This window comes from Oryx dammah, unplaced genomic scaffold (genome assembly GCF_014754425.2).
Source record: "Oryx dammah isolate SB20612 unplaced genomic scaffold, SCBI_Odam_1.1 HiC_scaffold_28, whole genome shotgun sequence".
NCBI lineage: Eukaryota > Metazoa > Chordata > Mammalia > Artiodactyla > Bovidae > Oryx > Oryx dammah.
Genome location: NW_024070212.1, coordinates 91730978 through 91751073, shown reverse-complemented (window position 1 = coordinate 91751073; position 20096 = coordinate 91730978). Strand labels below are relative to the sequence as shown.

Sequence of the window (20096 nt, the reverse complement as noted above, 5' to 3'; positions counted from 1 at the left end):
GAGGGAGAGGAATGATTTCTCTGACATGAACCACATGATTTCATTACCAAAACTCCACTAGAGTGAGGAGTTATTTGGTGAGATGAATATAGAAGACTAGCTGTACTGAATAAGATCTGTATAGTATGTCGCTGGACACCCTCCCTTTCTAAAATGACTTACTATCCATAAAGACATGTATAGGAATATTTAAACAAGTATGTTTTCCCTTTGGAAGAATGGGCTTTATGAAATGAAAACATAACTGAGTCACTCCCCTACTAAAACCCTTCCACCAACACATTCACAAAATTACCTATTTACTGAGCAGCTACCCATAAAGCAGACACTAAAGTGAAATAAAGATACAGAGGCCTCAATCCTGATGGAGTTTATACATGGAGTAGAACAACCAAGAAAACATTACTGAGTATTTTAAGTGTGATAATAGAGGAAACATTAGGTTTTATTGGTATTGCTTTGTTTCCTTGGCCAGAAAAATTTACCACTAAATCGAAACAAGTTTGAGCCAGCTCTGGGAGCTGGTGATGGACAGGGAAGCCTGGCGTGCTGCAGTCAATGGGGTTGCAAAGACTCAGACACAACTAAGCGACTGAACTAAACTAAAATCCAAATACCACATCTTCTAATCCAGAGCTTTTTAACTTCGTATGCCAACTCTCATGCTTGGGGCTGAAAATCATGCGCTGAGAAATTATACTATGAGAAATTTATTAGAATGTTACCCTTGAGAATACAGCAAACACAGAAAAAAACTAAGAATCACCCTAGTCTAACAGGTATACTTTTAAACCAATTAATATTGACAGTCTCTTCTTAAAAGCTCAGGTAAACAAAACTGAGAAAACATTTTTCACAAGTCTGGCATCAATATGTTTTACCTTAATATCATAAGTATTATAACAAAGTGGATCACAAATACCTTAGCAAATACTTTCATTGTATATCCCAAGTACTGTACTCTAGGGTCAATAGCTGCATATGTAGCTAGCATTCTTGTGTTATGCTGAGCCTGAAAAATAAATTACATATTTGAAAGCACTTCAAATTTACTAAAATTAAACTTACAGATCAGATAAAAAGGTAAAATGAACATCCAAACAGATGTTAAACTTAAAATACCTGTATGTGAGTCAAGGAAAAACTAATCTTCAATCTGAAGGAAATGTTAAAATGATCAATAAAATTTTTTTCCCTTATACTGCTCACATTCATAAGTTTTAAACATAGAGGTATAGTCAGTGATCTGTAAACTTTTAAAATGACAACTGTAAACATACTTGGGTCTTTAGAGACAGTGAAACTTACCAACGTATTATATAAACTGATATCGCCTTCTAAACCACTTCGCCTGTGTTCAAATTTTACTATAGGCACTTTGGCAGTAGTTATAGGCAAAATGTTTCTTAAACCTGATTTAAAAAAAAAAAACAAAACTTTACTAGGTTAAACAATTTTCATAAAACTAAAAAAATTTTTTTTGTTTTAAAGTTCATACCTGGATGTCTCTTAAGAATTTTCGCCAAATTTTCAATTATTTCCTTACAATTTAATTTCTAAAAAACAAAAATAAATAATTAAGTTAATAAATAAATAAGTCTGTCTGACTTAACTTGGCCTTGTACAAATTCTATTTTAATCTAGACATTTAATACTAGCACATAAAATCTCCAGCCAAAAGGTCTACATAACCTCACTGGTCAAAGAACATGGGTCCATAGACCTGCAGTATCACCAACAAATGGAAACTTGATAGAAATGCAGAATCTAAACCCCCACTGCCGTCTACTAAATCATAATCTGCATAGTAACAACATCCCCAGGTAATTCAAATCCACATTAAAGTTTGAGAATCACAAAAACAGGGGAATAATGTTTTAAAATACACCGATAAACAACCAGAGATGGGTTTGGTGAAAGCAAAACAGTATAGTGATTAAGAACATAGGCTCTAAATTTAGACAAACTTGGATTCAAATTTTGAACCTAAGTACTGACTAGCTGTATGACTTTGAGCAGATCCTTAACCTCTCTTGAGTGTCATACTACTATTTTATAAAACCAAGATAATCATAAACTCATACTCTATAAAGTATCTGGAAGATTACAAGAGACACCTATGTAAATCATTCAGCAGCATACTTCATACACAGTTGTACTTTAAGTCTATCATTTATTATTATATGTTGATGAGAAGAAAAATAATCCTACCATTACCAACACCTACTTCTTCTTCCAAAAAAACCTCCTACCTCTGCCAATTTAAATGTGTTGGTTATTTAAAAACTAGACAGCAAAGCTGATATGGTAACAATAATCATAATATAAGGAGCAGGAAGATAATGGCATAAATTAACTGGATTAAGCTCAATGCCTATATCTACTACTAAAATCACTTTTTCATATCCCCCAAATGTTCCTTTTTAGCTATAAGAGAAGAGCAGGCACTGCAGCTTAACCTGAGGATTTCAAGGGAATCCTTAGAATTAATCCATAATAAAAGATATTATTTTTATTACACAAAAATACAGTTTATGCTAAATTAAAAAGTTTCAATTATGGCTCATCTGAAAAAAATTTTAGTATTTTTCATTGTTTCAACTTTCCAGTGTGAATGGCACAGACACTATACAATATACAAACCCTTAGTGATTAGAGGTCTAATTATTAAATTTTACATAGACGAGATCTAAAACTTTAAACTCCTCCCTGGGTAAAAACCATTTCCTATTCCCTCAATTCCTCCCTTTCAGAATGGAAGAGGGAATTCTGCCTTTCAGAATGCCATCTTCCCAAGTAGATGGCATTGAGTAGAAGTTAGTTAAGGAGAACTAAAAAATTTACAACTTTTCAGTTTCTTTACAGAACAAAAAGATATTAACACCAGAAGCAATTTCTTGGGCCAAGAAATAAGCATCTACCAGGCATCACTGCCATCTTTTCTTTGGTTCTAACAATGAAAAGAATTTTTTTTTTTAAAAAAAAGCTATTATTTCACAGATATACTATTCTGCTGAATTCTTTTATAATACAACAGACGGTATACTGACACCACTAAAGATGCCAGAAGCTTGGCCTCACCCCAATCTTGCAAGCAGTCCCTGAATTGGAAACATAAATCCCAACAGCTATGCAGGTAAAGAAACAAGCAACTACAGGGATACCCTCCTTGGGATACTTCTTTCCTGTCCATTCAGTCTCTTTCTTTATGGAGCTTGGACAATCTTATTCCCACTGTTGAGGCCTGGCACACAAAGAAGGAAAACAGAAGTACCCACTCCCACTGCTGAGACTGCTCTGGGGGGAAGGTTTGCTCCTGGCATCTCATGGTGCAACTCAGAAAGCTTTCAATCTCAGAAAGTAGTGGTTAGGTTCTACAGTACTATTAGTACTATATTTCAACTACATTATGGGTTAAATAAATTATAGAGAAGCAGTGGGATACAACAGAAAGAGCATGAACTCTGGAGACAGACAGACCTGGGTACGAATCCCGGCTCCAACATTTACTAGCTGTGTGAACTTGAGCAAGTCAGTTTATCTCTCAAAGCCTCAGTTTCCTCATCTGTAAAATGGGGGAAATTATCTACCTCGAAGGTGGTTGTAAGAGTGAAATGAGAAATGTATGTAAAAGTGTATACTGGGGACTCAAATGTTAGTTCCCCTTCCCACCCCAAAATGAGTTTCTAAAAGCTATTTTAGAATGCATCATTTATAACAATTCTTCTACAGAAAAAAATGTGCTCTGAGTGCCCACAAATCATAATTAACTTGCAGAACACAATCCATTTATAAATTAAATGTCCACCTTTATCTTCTATCTTTAGTGATACAGAGACATCACCTAACAGAAGAGATATGGAAAGATGGTATAAGTGAGATCAATGTTCCCTACCCAAACTAAAGCAACAGTTTCTCACTGGCTCTAAAGAAAAAAATTCCAACTCTATGGCATATTTTTTTCAAAAATTCATTGAAAAGCACTTGTAACTATTGATGACATGGGTTTTGCATCATAAAATCACTGAAACAGTATATTTACTCAAATACTTGAATGTCTTTTAAAACGATAATGCTAATATCTTTACATTTCAAACACTGTTACTGCTAATATATTTATACAAAGAATGATTTCATACATTTTTATCAATTCTACATACAAAATTAAAAACAGATTCATCATTGGAAGAAAATAAACTTCCACATCCCTATCCAAACACTAAATAACTCTTACCTCTGCATTTTCGTGGCCTTCAAGTGTCATACAAATATCCAGATCACTATCACGAAATCCAAATCCATTCTTAGAAGAGCCAAATAAGCACAATCTTGCCTTTTCTAAGTAAAGAAAAACAAAACTCAAAAGTTGTATAATTACCAGGAAAGACAAATCTTCTATTAACTACTAATGGCTTACCACAGGATGATCTTATCCAATTCCACAGCTTAAATTACCTACCACAGGCAAATGTACTGAAAAATTCCAAAACACTCACCTAAAGCCCAAATGTTCTAACCAAAATCCTACACCTATATATCAAACTGTTTTTTCCATTTTTCCACAGACATCATAAATTCAGCAAGTCCAAACTAAACTAGCAACTTCACCTCAAATCTACTATTATTCCTATAATCCCTGTTTCTCAGCAAAGAGGATCATCATCTACTCAACTGTCTACACCAGAAATAAACAAGTGGTTCTTAACACCTCTGAACTTCCACATCCATACTCTTACCAAGTCCTTTAGCTTCTTCCAACTTAACTATCTCATAAATTCATCTACCTTTATTTATTTTCAACATCAATACCAATAGTTAAAATCAACATTTAGAGATTTATTTCTTGGAAATAAACTGGGTTTTTTTAGGGCACAATTCAAATAATTTTAAAAACATCATCTCAGTATATAGAATTAATCTTCTCTAAAAATGAGGGATTAATCCATTTGATATAAATTATAATAGGGTTATTCCTTCATGCTTTGTTGTTGTTCAGTTGCCCAGCTGTGTCCAATTCTTTGCAACCCCATGGACTGCAGCACACCAGGTCTCCCTGTCCCTCATCACCTCCCAGAGTTTGCCCAAGTTCATGTTCACTGCATCAGTGATGCCATCCAGACATCTCATCCTCTGACAACCTCTTCTCCTTCTGCCCTCAATCTTTCCCAGCACCAGGGACTTTTGCAATGAGTTGACTGTTTGCATCAGATGACCAAAATACCTGAACTTCAATTTCAGCATCAGTCCTTCCAGTAAATATTTAAGGTTGATCCCCCTTAAGATTGACTGGTTCGATCTCCTTGCTGTCCAAAGGACTTTCATGAGTCTTCTCCAGCACCATAGTTCAAAGGCATCAATTCTTTGGTGTTCTGTCTTCTTTACAGTCCAGCTCTCACAACCGTACCCAACCACTCGGAAGACATAGCCTTTATTATATGGATCTTTGTTGTCAGAGTAATGTCTCTGCTTTTCAACACACTGTCTAGGTTTGTCATCACTTTCCTGCCAAGAAGCAATTGCCTTCTGACTTCATGGCTACAGTCAACCATCTGCAGTGATTCTAGAGCCCGTGAAGAGGAAATCTGTCACTACTTCCACCTTTTCCCCCTCTATTTGCCATGTAGTAGTGGGGCCAGATGCTACGATCTTAGTTTTTTTTAATATTTAGTTTTAAGCCGGCTCTTTCACTCTCTTCCTTCACCCTCATCAAGAGGCTCTTTAGTTCCTCTTCACTTTCTGCCATTAGAGTGGTATCATCCGCATATCTGATGTTGTTGATGTTTCTCCCACCTACCTTGATTCCAACTTGTAACTCATCCAGCCTGGCATTTCTCATGATGTGCTCAGCATATAGGTTAAATAAACAGGGTGACCGCAGACAGTCCTTCATACTCCTTTCTCGATCTTGAACCAGTCAGCGGTTCCATACAGGGTTCCAACTGTTGCTTCTTGACCTGCATACAGGTTTCCCAGGTGACACGTAAGATGGTCTGGTATTCCTGTCTCTCACAGAGCTTTCCATAGTTTGTCATGATCCACACAGTCAAAGGCTTTAGTGTAGTCAATGAAACAGAGATAGATGTTTTTCTGAAATTCCCTTGCTTTCTCTATAATCCAGCAAATGTGGGCAATTTGATCTCTAGTTCTCTTCCTTTTCTAAAACCAGCCTAAACATCTGGAAGTTCTTGGTTCACATAATGCTGAAGCCTAGCATGCAAGATTTTAAGCATGAGCATACTAGTGTGGGAGATGAGTGCAACTGTCTGATGGTTAGCACATTCTTTGGTACTACTCTTCTTGGGAAGTGGGATGAAGATTGACCTTTTCCAGTCCTGTGGCCAATGCTTGGCCTTCCAGATTTGCTGACATAATAAATGCAAAATGTTGATGGCATCATCCTTTAGGGATTTGACTAGTTCTGCCAGAATTTCATTGCATCCACTAGTTTTATTAACAGAAAATAAAGTGCTTCTTAAGGCCCATCTGACTTTGCACTCCAGAATGTCTCATTCTAGGTGACTAACCACACCATCATAGTAATTCGGTTCGTTGAGATCTTTTTTACACAGCTCCTCAGTGTATTCTTTCCATGTCTTCTTGATCTCTTCAGCGTCTACTAAAGGTCTCTACCATTTTTATCCTTCACTGTGCCCATCTTTGGGCAGAATGTTCCCTTGACCTTTCCAATTTTCCTAAAGAGATCTTTAGTCTTTCCCCTTTTGTTGTTTTCTTCTATTATTAAGCACTGCTGATTGAAGAAGGCCTTCTTTCTCTCCCAGCTATTTTTTGGAACTCTGCATTTAACGTGATGTGCCTTTCACTCTCTCCTTTGCTCTTCACTTCTCTCTGCTCTTTGCGAAGCTTCCTCAGATAACCACTTTGGCTTCTGCTTCTCTCTCTGGCATGGTTTTGCTCACTACCTCCTGTACAATATTACGGATCTCGGTCCATAATTCTTCAGGTATACTGCTAACTAAATCTAATCCCTTGAACCTATTTGTTAGCTCTGTGAATTCATATGGGATTTAAGTCATGCCTGGCTGGCCTAGTGTTTTTCCTGCTTTTCTTTAGTTTAAGCCTGAACTTTGCTATGAGAAGCTGATGATCTGAACCACAGTCAGCTCCAGGTCTTTTTTTTTTTTTCTTTTTGCTGACTGTATACAGCTTCTCCATCTTCAGTGACAAAGAAAGTAATCTATTTGATTTCAGTATTGACCGTTTGGTGATGTCCATGTGTAAAGTCGTCTCTTGTGTTGTTGAAAAAGGGTATTTGCTATGACTAAATGCATTTTCTTGGCAGAATTCAGTTAACCTTTGCCCTGCTTCATTTTGTTCTCCAAGGCCAAACTTGCCTGTTACTCCAGGTATATCTCGACTTTCTACTTTTGCATTTCAATCCCTGATGATGAATAGAACATCTTTTTTAAGTGTTAGTTCTAGGAGGTCTTCTAGGTCTTCATAGTACTTATCAACTTCAGCTTCTTCAGCAGCAGTGGTAGGGGCATAGACTTGGATTACTGTGATGTTGAATGGCTTCCTTTAGAAAGAAACCAAGACTATTGTCATTTTTGAGGTTGCACTCAAGTACTGTATTTCAGACTCTTTTGTTGATTATGGGCGCTACTCCATTTCTTCTATGAAATTCTTGCCCACAGGAGTAGATATAATGGTTATCTGAATTAAGTTCATCCATTCCCATCCATTTTAGTTCACTGATTCCTAGGATGTCAACGTTTATTCTTACCATCTCCTTCATGCTCAGTGTCACTCAGTAACAGTTGCTACTTCAAACAAGTTGTGGCTTACCAGGATTAGATTATTCTCCCTATTAACTCTTATAGCCTGCACATTTAGATAACAAATTCTATATTTTCAAAACTTAATCCTCCTATTCAGTTCTGAGGCCCTACTTGAAATCAATGACAGCTGAGAGACATACAAGAACCTACATTCATCAGCAGATAAAAATGTGCATGGGTTTAATATAATAGAAACTTAGATTTGGTCAATATACACTAGCAAAATATAATTAAAAACTAGAATCTTGTAGCACAAAACAGATCACCTTGTAAAGATATAAGTTCATTCTGATTATATATCAACTCTTTATCCTTTTCTCAAATATATGACCATAGAACTCTTGATTCTTTACCCCATGCCCCAAACCTGCTCTTGATATTTTTTGTCATCTCAGTTAAATAGCACCATCCAAAAAGTGAATGAAAAACTTTGAAACTGTCCTTGACTCCTTTCTTTTTCTCACGTCTAACACGTATCACATCAACAAATCCCATTGACTCTACATTCAAAATCTATCTTCAATTTGTTTCTCACTGACTTTTAAATCACTATTATGTCTCATCTGAACTTATGCAACAGGTTTCTCAATGTTCTGTTTGCTTCTATCCTTATGGACCTGTACTCTATTCTTTCAGATCAGGTCTTATGTGTTAAGACCCTCTAGAAGCTTCTCATGAGACATTCAAAATAAAATTTAAAATCCTTCTTCTCAACATCTGTAAGACTCATTATCTAAACTCTAGCTTAACTTTCTGACCTCAATTTTCTAGACAATGTACTTCATAGACTCCACTCAAGTCACACTGACTTTCAAGCATATCAAACATAATTCAGTCATGATATATTTGCACTTAATACTCCTCCTTTCTAGAATGTTCTCTCCTTAAATATTCATAGTGACTTGCTCCTTCGTATTATTCACAGTTTTGCTCAAGTGTCACCTTACCAGAGATAACTATCATAATAACTCAGCACTATCCTTTTAACCTCTGTATTTACCAGTTATTTATTGTTTCCTGATGTTGTTATTTACTTGTCAGTTGATTATCTGTCACCCCTGTTAATATAATAATATAAGCTTAATGAAAGCAAGCTTCACCTCTTTTATTAGCACTGTATCCCCAGCAACTTGAATAGTACCTAACACATAACATGCAATATACTTTCAAACAAATGAATGAAGCAATAAACACTTTTATACAAATGAATGAAACTCAAACCAGGTGACTACAATAATGAAAGCAATCAATTTTGACATACAACATACCATCATATTCTTTTTGAATAAACTTTTCCAAGCCAATTAAAATTTGTTCCCTGTTGTGTTGTTCAGAAAAAGGTGGTGACAATTCATCTAAGTTAAAAAAAAAAAGGAAAAAGAAAAGTAAGGAAAATGAAATATGAAAATGTTTTCAATTTTTTACCCTAAAAATTTCATTTTTCTTCATAATTTGTTGACTTTTCTGACATTAAAATCATAAATGTTACTGGGAAGGAAGGTGCAGAGAAAGTGCAGAAAAATAATTTTATAGATCTATGTCTATTTCACATGACCATTTCCCCTATGAAACAGCTACAAGACATAGTTTCTTCTACAAATTATTTAATATTTTGTCATACAATCCACTTTCTCCCGTATATATGCTGTTTTTTTCCCTTCTATTAAGACTATTCTCATAGTTACACTAGATATCCAATTCAATTAAATCTAACAGTTCCCTCAAATGCCTGGTCAAGACTCCTATCTTCCTTATAAGCTGCTCTGACCAATCATAGCCTTCAATGACCTCTCCTTAACTGAATTTCCTTCATTCTCCAAACCTTCGTTCCTTCGTTCTCCAAACCTTCGTTCCTTCGTTCTTGTCAGTTTATACTTTCAGTTTTCCAGTTATTTCATTTATATTCATCTTATTTATTTTTCCAAGTAAATTTTTCCTATTTCCTCCTCTAGACTCAAAGAGTTAATATGGTAAAGAATTAAACTAATATTCAACTTTTGAAAAACAAATGCAGCATCAATGGTTGCAAGCTGAATAGCTGAAATACAGGTGGTTTTTTAAGAGTGGAGAAACTACTCTGTAGATACTCTAATGGTAATATATGACATGATGCACTTGTAAACACCCACGGAACTTTGCAGTACAAAGAAAGAGTCAACTTTATGGTACGCAAATTTTAAAAAATCATCTAGGAGGTCAGGGAATCTCAGGAGGGAATGTAGTCTACAGCAAAAGAATCCTGCTGTATTATAAATGTATAAGAAAACTTCACTCAAGGGAGTGGGGGGAAACAGTGCTAATCTAAATAACTTCAAAAATAAGCAGAGTCTTTTAAGACTAAAGGTTAAAGGAACTGCACATAAGCACTGTATCAATAAAGTTGCTTCCCACTGGGGAAGAGGATAACAGTTCTGATGATGCTATACATGTGTACTTAAATGGAGCAATTAAATAAATGGGTGGCGGTGGGAGCCAGGTTTCTCCCTGTTAAGAGTTGGAGATTTACAGATAGGCAGAAAAAGGAGGCTAGAAAGAGCCACATGGTAATGTATTACAGTTGGAGACATCAGTACAAACTCATACTTAGCTTGATAAAGGTTAAGATGGTCACAGAGAATATGTGTACATACGTGGGTTGGTATACACACAAATTTTCTTGCTTGGAGAGGATCTAGAAACACCACCACCTAGTAATAACAAGCACTCTAACACCCAGATCTTGGTTTCTGATACCATTCTCCAATAAAGGAACCATAGGGCTCTTTGGGAAAACGTCTAATTCTAGGACTGGAGCAGAAATTTACATGACGATCCTGAAGTATCTTTCGAGGCCAGAAAGTAGAAAGTGATAAACTACAAAGGAAGAAACTAACAACAACAAAAACTCCACACACTGACTAGAGTATCAAAGGGTCAAAGGAGTCAAATGAAAGTACTCCCAAAAGCCAAAATCTGGAACAGTCTGGGCAAAAAAAATTGTACTATTGGATTAAGTAGTAGCATTAGATTATATCCCCAAATATAAAACATCCATGAGTCCATATTGAGATAAATAAACAATAATAAATAAAAACAAATGCAACGAAAAAAATGTAGTGAATACCCCTCATCCAAGGTAAGGCGCAGCGGCTGCACTTTGCTGGAGCAGCCATGAAGAGATACCCCACGCCCAAGGTAAGAGAAACCCAAATAAGATGGAGGTGTTGCAAGAGGGCATCAGAGGGCAGACACACTGAAACCATACTCACAGAAAACTCATCTATCTAATCACACTAGGACCACAGCCTTGTCTAACTCAATGAAACTAACATGCCCACGGGGCAACCCAAGACGGGCAGGTCATGGTGGAGAGGTCTGACAGAATGTGGTCCACTGGAGAAAGGAATGGCAAACCACTTAAGTATTCTTGCCTTGAGAACCCCATGAACAGTATGAAAAGGCAAAATGATAGGATACTGAAAGAGGAACTCCCCAAGTCAGTAGGTGCCCAATATGCTACTGGATATCAGTGGAGAAGTAACTCCAGAAAGAAGGGATGGAGCCAAAGCAAAAACAATGTGAATGTGACTGGTGATAGAAGTAAGGTCCGATGCTGTAAAGAGCAATATTGCATAGGACCCAGGTCCATGAATCAAGGCAAATTGGAAGTGGTCAAACAGGAGATGGCAAGAGTGAATGTCAACATTCTAGGAATCAGCGAACTAAAATGATCTGGAATGGGTGAATTTAACTCAGATGACAATTATATCTACTACTGTGGGCAGGAATTCCTTAGAAGAAATGGAGTAGCCATCATGGTCAACAAAAGAGTCTGAAATGCAGTACTTGGATGCAATCTCAAAAACAACAGAATGATCTCTGTTTGTTTTCAAGGCAAACCATTCAATATCACGGTAATCCAAGTCTATGTCCCAACCAGTAACGCTGAAGAAGCTGAATGGTTCCATGAAGACCTACAAGACTTTTTAGAATACTCAAACTACCACACAGTTGCACTCATCTCACATGCTAGTAAACTAATGCTGAAAATTCTCCAAGCCAGGCTTCAGCAATACGTGAACCGTGAACTTCCTGATGTTCAAGCTGGTTTTACAAAAGGCAGAGGAACCAGAGATCAAATTGCCAACATCCACTGGATCATGGAAAAAAGCAAGAGAGTTCCAGAAAAACATCTATTTCTGCTTTATTGACTATGCCAAAGCCTTTGACTGTGTGGATCACAATAAACTGTGGAAAATTCTGAGAGAGATGGGAATACCAGACCACCTGACCTGCCTCTTGAGAAACCTGTATGCAGGTCAGGAAGCAACAGTTACAACTGGACATGGAACAACAGACAGGTTCCAAATGGGAAAAGGAATACGTCAAGGCTGTATATTGTCACCCTGCTTATTTAACTTCTATGCAGAGTACATCATGAGAAACGCTGGACTGGAAGAAGCACAAGCTGGAATCAAGATTTCCAGGAGAAATATCAATAACCTCGAATATGCAGATGACACCACCCTTATGGCAGAAAGTGAAGAATGAAAGAACCTCTTGATGAAAGTGAAAGAGGAGAGTGAAAAATTTGGCTTAAAGCTCAACATTTAGAAAATGAAGATCATGGCATCCGGTCCCATCACTTCATGGGAAATAGATGGGGAAACAACAGAAACAGTGTTAGACCTTATTTTTTGGGGCTCCAAGGTCACTGCAGATGGTGACTGCAGCCATGAAATTAAAAGACGCTTACTCCTTAGAAGAAAAGTTATGAGCAACCTAGATAGCATATTCAAAAGCAGAGACATTACTTTGCCAACAAAGGTCCATCTAGTCAAGGCTATGGTTTTTCCAGTGGTCATGTATGGATGTGAGAATTGGACTGTGAAGAAGGCTGAGCGCCGAACAATTGATGCGTTTGAACTGTGGTGTTGGAGAAGACGCTTGAGAGTCCCTTGGACTGCAAGGAGATCCAACCAATCCATCCTGAAGGAGATCAGCCCTGGGATTTCTTTGGAAGGAATGATGCTGAAGCTGAAACTCCAGTACTTTGGCGACCTCATGCGAAGAGGTGACTCATTGGAAAAGACTCTGATGCTGGGAGGGATTGGGGGCAGGAGGAGAAGGGGACGACAGAGGATGAGATGGCTGGATGGCATCACCGACTCGATGGACGTGAGTCTGAGTTAACTCCGGGAGTTGGTGATGGACAGGGAGGCCTGGCGTGCTGCGATTCATGGGGTCGCAAAGAGTCGGACACGACTGAGCGACTGAACTAAACTGAAGGAAGAATGTGCCATGGTTCAGCCTTTTAACTCCTGGCTATTTATCCAAAAGAAATTATAGCATATGTCCATACTTAGACCCATACATGAATGTGCATAGGAGATTTAGTTATAATAGCCAGACTTTAGAAACAAACAAAAAATTCATCAACAAGTGAATGTTAAACAAAATGTGGTATAGTCACCCAACAGAGAGGTTTCCCTTGTGGCTCAGCAGTAAAGAATCTGCCTGCAAAGCAGGAAATGCAGATTCACTCCCTGGGTGGGGAAGATCCCCCAGGGATTGAACCCACGTCTCTTATGCCTGGAGGAGGGCATGGCAACCACTCCAGTATTCTTGCCTGGAGAATCCCATGGACAGAGAAGCCTGGCAGGCCACAGTCCACAGGGTCGCACAGAGTTGGATATTACTGAAGTGACTAAGTATGCACACATACACACAACAGAACACAACTTAGCAATAAAAAAGAATGAACCAATGATATACACTACAACACCACAACACAGATTAATCTCAAAATAATTATGCTAAGTGAAAGAAGCCAGATCCCTTCACCAAAAAAAAAGAACACATTCCATGTGATTCTATTTACTCAGAACTGTAGAAAAATCAAAATTAATCTACAGTGACAAAAAGCAGATAAGTAGTTGTGTGGCAGGAGATGAAGACAGGGAAGAGAAGAAGGGGGAGATTACAATGGAGAACTAAATGTTATGACATCAGAAACTTGATCTTACCTGAAACACAGCGAGTACTTAAAAATGTTGGCCAAGTGAAAGTTATTCCAGGTACACCATAAATGTTTGTTGAAAATGGCATGTAAGGCTCTACTCAAATCTTTACAGCCTTATCTCCCACTATTACCTTTCTTTTACTGTACTAAATGTAAGACCATTATTATCCCAAACAAAGTATACACTCTATGCTTTCATGCATAATCTCCTATGTCTGAAAATGCATTCCATCTCAAATGTCACATAATTAATTCCACTTTTTCTGATCCACTCCACTGAAAAATTAATTGCATTTCAACTGCATTTTGTTTACCACTACTACAAAAGGTAACACATCCTGGTTCCAGTTATGGCAAGTTTCATACACGTCTTATACATCCATTTAGAGGAACACTGGGCAAGAAAACTGCAATGACAGCAATGCTCTCTAACCAGACTGTCCAATGTAGTAGCCACTAGCCACATGTAGCAGCTACAGGCAGGCTGGTACACATCAGTACTTGAAGTGTCCTAGTTTAATTGAGGGGCTGAATTCTTTATTTTAGTTAATTTAAATAGCCACAAAGAACTGTGAAAGGGAAGTGAAAAGCAAAGAAGCAAAGGAAAGATATACTCATTTGAATGCAGAGTTCCAAAGAATAGCAAGGAGAGATAAGAAAGCCTTCCTCCTCGATCAATGCAAAGAAATAGAGGAAAACAATAGAATGGGAAAGACTATCAGAAAAGGCAAGGGCACCCCACTCCAGTACTCTTGCCTGGAAAATCCCATGGACGGAGGAGCCTGGTGGGCTGCAATCCATGGGGTTGCTAAGAGTCGGACACGACAGGGCGACTTGACTTTCATTTTTCACTTTCATGTATTGGGGAAGGAAATGGCAACCCACTCCAAGGTTCTTGCCTGGAGAAACCCAGGGACGGGGGAGCCTGGTGGGCTGCCATCTATAGGGTTGCACAGAGTCGGACACAACTGAAGAGACTTAGTAGCAGCAGCAGCAGAGATCTCTTCAAGAAAATTAGAGATACCAAGGGAACATTTCATGCAAAGATGGGCTCAATAAAGGAGAGAAATGGTATGGACCTAAAAGAAGCAGATGATATTAAGAAGAGGTGGCAAGAATACAAAGAACTGTACAAAAAAGATCTTCAGACCCAGATAATCACGATGGTGTGATCACTCATCTAGAGCCAGACATCCTGGAATGTGAAGGCGAGTGGGCCTTAGAAAGCATCACTACAAACAAAGCTAGTGGAGGTGATAGCATTCCAGTTGAGCTATTTCAAATACTGGAAGATGATGCTGTGAAAGTGCTGCACTCAATATGCCAGCACATTTGGAAAACTCAGCAGTGGCCACAGGACTAGAAAAGGTCAGTTTTCATTCCAATCACAAAGAAAGGCAATGCCAAAGAATGCTCAAACTACCGCACAATTGCACTCATCTCACATGCTAGTAAACTAATGCTGAAAATTCTTCAAGCCAGGCTTCATATCCGTGAACCGTGAACTTCCTGATGTTCAAGCTGGTTTTACAAAAGGCAGAGGAACCAGAGATCAAATTGCCAACATCCGCTGGATCATGGAAAAAGCAAGAGAGTTCCAGAAAAACATCTATTTCTGTTTTATTGACTATGCCAAAGCCTTTGACTGTGTGGATCACCACAAACTGGAAAATTCTCAGAGATGGGAATATCAGACCACCTGACCTACCTCTTGAGAAACCTGTATGCAGGTCAGGAAGCAATAGTTAGAACTGGACATGGAACAATAGAACAACAGACTGGTTCCAAATAGGAAAAGGAGTACGTCAAGGCTGTATATTGTTACCCTGCTTATTTAACTTCTATGCATCATGAGAAATGCTGGGCTGGAAGAAGCACAAGCTGGAATCAAGATTGCTGGAAGAAATATCAATAACCTCAGATATGCAGATGACACCACCCTTATGGCAGAAAGTGAAGAATGAAAGAACCTCTTGATGAAAGTCAAAGAGGAGAGTGAAGAAGTTGGCTTCAAGCTCAACATTCAGAAAACCAAGACGATGGCATCCGGTCCCATCACTTCATGGCAAATAGATGGGGAAACAGTGGCTGATTTTATTTTTCTGGGCTCCAAAATCACTGCAGATGGTGATTGCAGCCATGAAATTAAAAGACGCTTACTCCTTGGAAGGAAAGTTATGACCAACCTAGACAGCATATTAAAAACACAGAGAGATTACTTTGCCATCTAGTCAAGGCTATGGTTTTTCCAGTAGTCATGTATGGATGTGAGAGTTGGACAAAAAAGAAAGCTGAGCACAGAAGAATTGATGGGTTTGAACTGTGGTGTTGGAGAAGACTCTTGAGAGTCCCTTGGACTGCAAGGAGATCCAACCAGTCCATCCTAAAGGAGATCAGTCCTGGGTGTTCATTGGCAGGACTGATGTTGAAGCTGAAATTCCAATACTTTGGCTACCTGATGCGAAGAGCTGACTCATTTGAAAAGACCCTGATGCTGGGAGGGATTGGGGGCAGGAGGAGAAGGGGACGACAGAGGATGAGATGGTTGGATGGCATCACCGACTCGATGGACATGGGTTTGGGTGGACTCTGGGAGTTGGTAATGGACAGGGAGGCCTGGCTTGCTATGGTTCATGGGGTCACAAAGAGTCAGACACGAATGAGCGACTGAACTGAACTGAAATAGCCACATATATCTAGTGACCATCAAACTAGAAGCACAAATCTAGACTCTAAGGCTCCTTAAAAGCAACACTATGGACTCTGCATTCCCTTTGGTATTTAGTAGGCAGTTAATAAATATATGTGGTTGGTGTCTAAACTATTTAGAAACTCTACTCAAAAAATGTAAGCAAACTGTTTTCAAGTAAAAAAATAAATAAATATCCAAAATTAAAAAATAATCTAGTCTCAGTAAGTAGCTCTAGTAATAAAAGACTTACCAAAACATCTTTTACATACTAAATCAAGTATTTCCCGAAATCGATTTGTCATTGGTGGTAGAGGTTTTAAATCAATTTTCCTGAAATCCTCTGGGCAATCATTTTTTGAATGGCCATCCTTTTTGCAGATGCTGCATACTATTGTTGGCGGCTATACAAAGGTTAAAAAAAAAAATCTAATAATCAAACAAGCTATTGAGGGACTTCATAATCACTTACAAAGTAGTACAAAAAGAAACTTGTTTTGTAACTCAGTCTGATAGCCTGCACTTTCAAGAGGCTAAAAAAAAAAAGCGTATTAATGAAATTCAGTATTAAATGTAAATAAACATACTTTGAGCCAACATTTTCTTCTTCACTAAAATGATATTACCAAGGATTAGATTTACCTGAAAATGAAGGATAAAGGAAATAGCAGGAGATACAAAAGCAACAGGTTAATTCAAAGCGTTTGATCAGCTCCCAAAATGAAATGTATGCATCACATTTTAATCTATTAAGGTTCTTAACAAACTAGATTATAAAGAAAGTTCAAGTGGCACCTTTCATTTCACTCTAAACATTTTCTATCTTTAGAGTCAATCAATTATAGAACCTTGACTAGTTGGTTCAATTTATTACATTAACATGGTACTCAAGAAAACAAACTAAAAGGCTGAACACTAAAAGTAACTATATACAAGAAACAATTCTTAGGCAATAACCACAAACTTAACTTTCAAACCCTGTCAATACCATTTTAAATATATTCCAATGGACTACCAGACAGGAAACCAAAACAGTAAAAATTCAAGCTTGGAGGAAAAAAAATATGATTAAGGAAGAGCATTACTCTTTTCTTTACTGTAATATGCTTAGGAACTTAGCTTCTTTCTCCAGGATTAGTCTGGACAGTTACCTAGCAAAATATACACAGAAATTTGTATTTGTGAGAATACTGTGCTCCTAGTGCCAAAGAAATTTTTATCAGCTTTAAAACTTTTATAAAAATGACATATTTACCAGAAAATTCTAAAAATATGTTACAGATAAATACAGAGAGAAATAAAATTGGAGAAATAGTTACCCTAAGTTTCCAGAAAAAAAAAGTATAAGAAATGTAAGCTGCAGTTATATTATTAAAAGGCTCTTCTAAAAATCTGCCATTTATTTCATCTTTTTAACAGTCCATTATAATGGCAACCCACTCCAGTACTCTTGCCTGGAAAATCCCATGGAGGAGCCTGGTAGGCTGCAGTCCATGGAGTCACTAAGAGTCAGACAAGACTGAGTGACTTCACTTCACTTGTCACTTTCATGCATTGGGAAAGGAAATGGCAACCCACTCCAGTGTTCTTAACTGGAGAATCCCAGGGACAGGGGAGCCTGGTGGGCTGCCGTCTATGGGGTCGCACAGAGGTGGACACGGCTGAAGCGACTTAGCAGCAGCAGCAGCAGAATGCCCTAAATACTACACCTAAACAAAATGGGACAGAGTATCCTTAAAAAGGATGAAAATACACAGTTTAGTAATTAGGTTAAAATTTTTAAAGCTTGTTAATAAATAATTGTTGATCAAACAATAAAACTTGATGACTTTTCCGGGTTTTCTGTATTCTATTTGATTTATACATTATCTATATAATCATTTTTTTCATAGTAGGTGCTGATAATATGTTCAGTTACATACCCTGCACTTGAAGCAATGTAAAACTTAGCTAAAACTTTTATTCACAAAGTAATTATTTTCTGTTACAAAGTAGCTTATTTTCTGTAATTCACAAGTTAAAGTTCAGACTATCCCACTTTAAAAGCAGAAAAGTTAAAGGCTCATGAGAAAAGTGCCAAAATCCAAAGAGAAGCTCAGTGGCAGACACAGGTTCTGAATTCTTTTTTTTTTTGGTTCCTGACCTTACATAGTTTTAACTCAACTATCTTTAGTTAAGTTTATAGAACAGCTCCTGGGCCTCATCAAAAAAACTTTAAAATACTATTAAAGTTTACACTGTATTCTCCTTTGTAGAAGGAAATATAATCACACCTATAAAAAAGCAACAAAACTTAAAATATATGCGCCTTTACCAAACTCACTTTTGTAACAAATCCTTTCATATATGAGAAAGTTAAGCACACCAACCAGAAAAAGAGTGCTTTTCAGGGTTTCATGTACATTCTTATAAGGCCAATACACAAAAAGTAAAAAAAAAAAAAAAAAAAAAAAACACATACATACAAAAATACCATTCCAAAAGCAGTCTAACATCACAGAAGCTATTTTTACATTTCTGAATCTAAAAATCATAAATACAGAGTCATACACTCTTACAGAGTGTTTACAAACTGTATCCTACCTTGCCAGAGGTTAAAATAAACTTATCAAACACATAATATAATTCCTGGATGGGGTGGTTATCATCATCATTAGGGTCAGAAGCATCTTCTGTAGCTTTGCAGTTGCAAGAGGTAGCAGATGTGTCAGTGCACACAATCTGATGTGAACGTTCTGTTTCTAAATTTGACTTAAAGTCTGTACCAGAAGATTCATCTGGTTCAGGGGATTTATAATCAATGCAATTATACTGGCTGAAATCCTTCTTAAAACAAGTTTCTGAAGGTGCTAAAACATCTTGATTTTTAATTGATTTGGGCTCTAATTCACTGTTTTCACTGGCAGAAAGAGATGAAGATTCCTGTCCACATTCAGCCAAATCTAGTTCATTTACCAACAAATTATCAGCTTCAGTAATACATCGCTGTGATGTAACTTCCATTTCATCATATTTATCAGGTTGACCTCTTCCTGCATTTACTTTTTCTGTGCTTTCCCCAAGTAGAGTGCAACAACTGGATGCCACAGTTTCAGTCTTCACTGGTTTCTTACTGCTTATTTTCCCCTTCTCTTTTTTCATGGAATCCACCGTAGATTTATTTCCACCCTTCTTCTGAGGACAGGCAAAGTAACGATAAGCTGCCCTGAATCTCTCTACAACATATTCATAGACAAGCTGGCTGTTTAAGCTCCGTGCAACATTCCTCTTGATTGAAAATGGATCTAGTAAAAAAGAAAATGGTCAGTAGCTAAGTATTTACTAACAAACTACATTTCCAAGCTTATATGAACAGCTACATTGTCAGCAGAGTACATCCCCCCCACAACCAATTTTTCTAACGTAAACTCCCAGTGAGAGTTCCTGCTAACTGGAAATGAAAAAGCAAAGTCTTTCTTCTGTTTCTATCATAAAATAAAAAACTAAAAAAAAAAAAAAGAGAGAGAGAGAAAAGAATAAAATAAGATAATGACAGAATGGCTGAGGAGGCCAACTTAGTATTACAAAATTGCAGTGACGAAACTGGTAGAAAAAGCTAAGCTAACAT

At 37.5% G+C, this 20096-nt stretch overlaps 1 protein-coding gene across 16 annotated transcripts in view; it reads right to left on the bottom strand.

Moving 5' to 3' along the window:
- TUT4 (terminal uridylyl transferase 4) overlaps positions 1-20096 on the bottom strand; it is a 136317-nt gene that overhangs the window by 29916 nt on the left and 86305 nt on the right. For all 16 annotated transcript variants that reach the window (XM_040231117.1, XM_040231127.1, XM_040231129.1 and 13 more), the window contains exons 13-19: positions 19073-19773; positions 16743-16893; positions 9068-9154; positions 4235-4338; positions 1499-1556; positions 1309-1412; positions 923-1012 (exon numbers count right to left, since the gene is read on the bottom strand). In XM_040231117.1, coding sequence (XP_040087051.1) covers positions 923-1012; positions 1309-1412; positions 1499-1556; positions 4235-4338; positions 9068-9154; positions 16743-16893; positions 19073-19773 — 1295 coding nt within the window. The remainder of the gene's footprint in view (positions 1-922; positions 1013-1308; positions 1413-1498; positions 1557-4234; positions 4339-9067; positions 9155-16742; positions 16894-19072; positions 19774-20096) is intronic.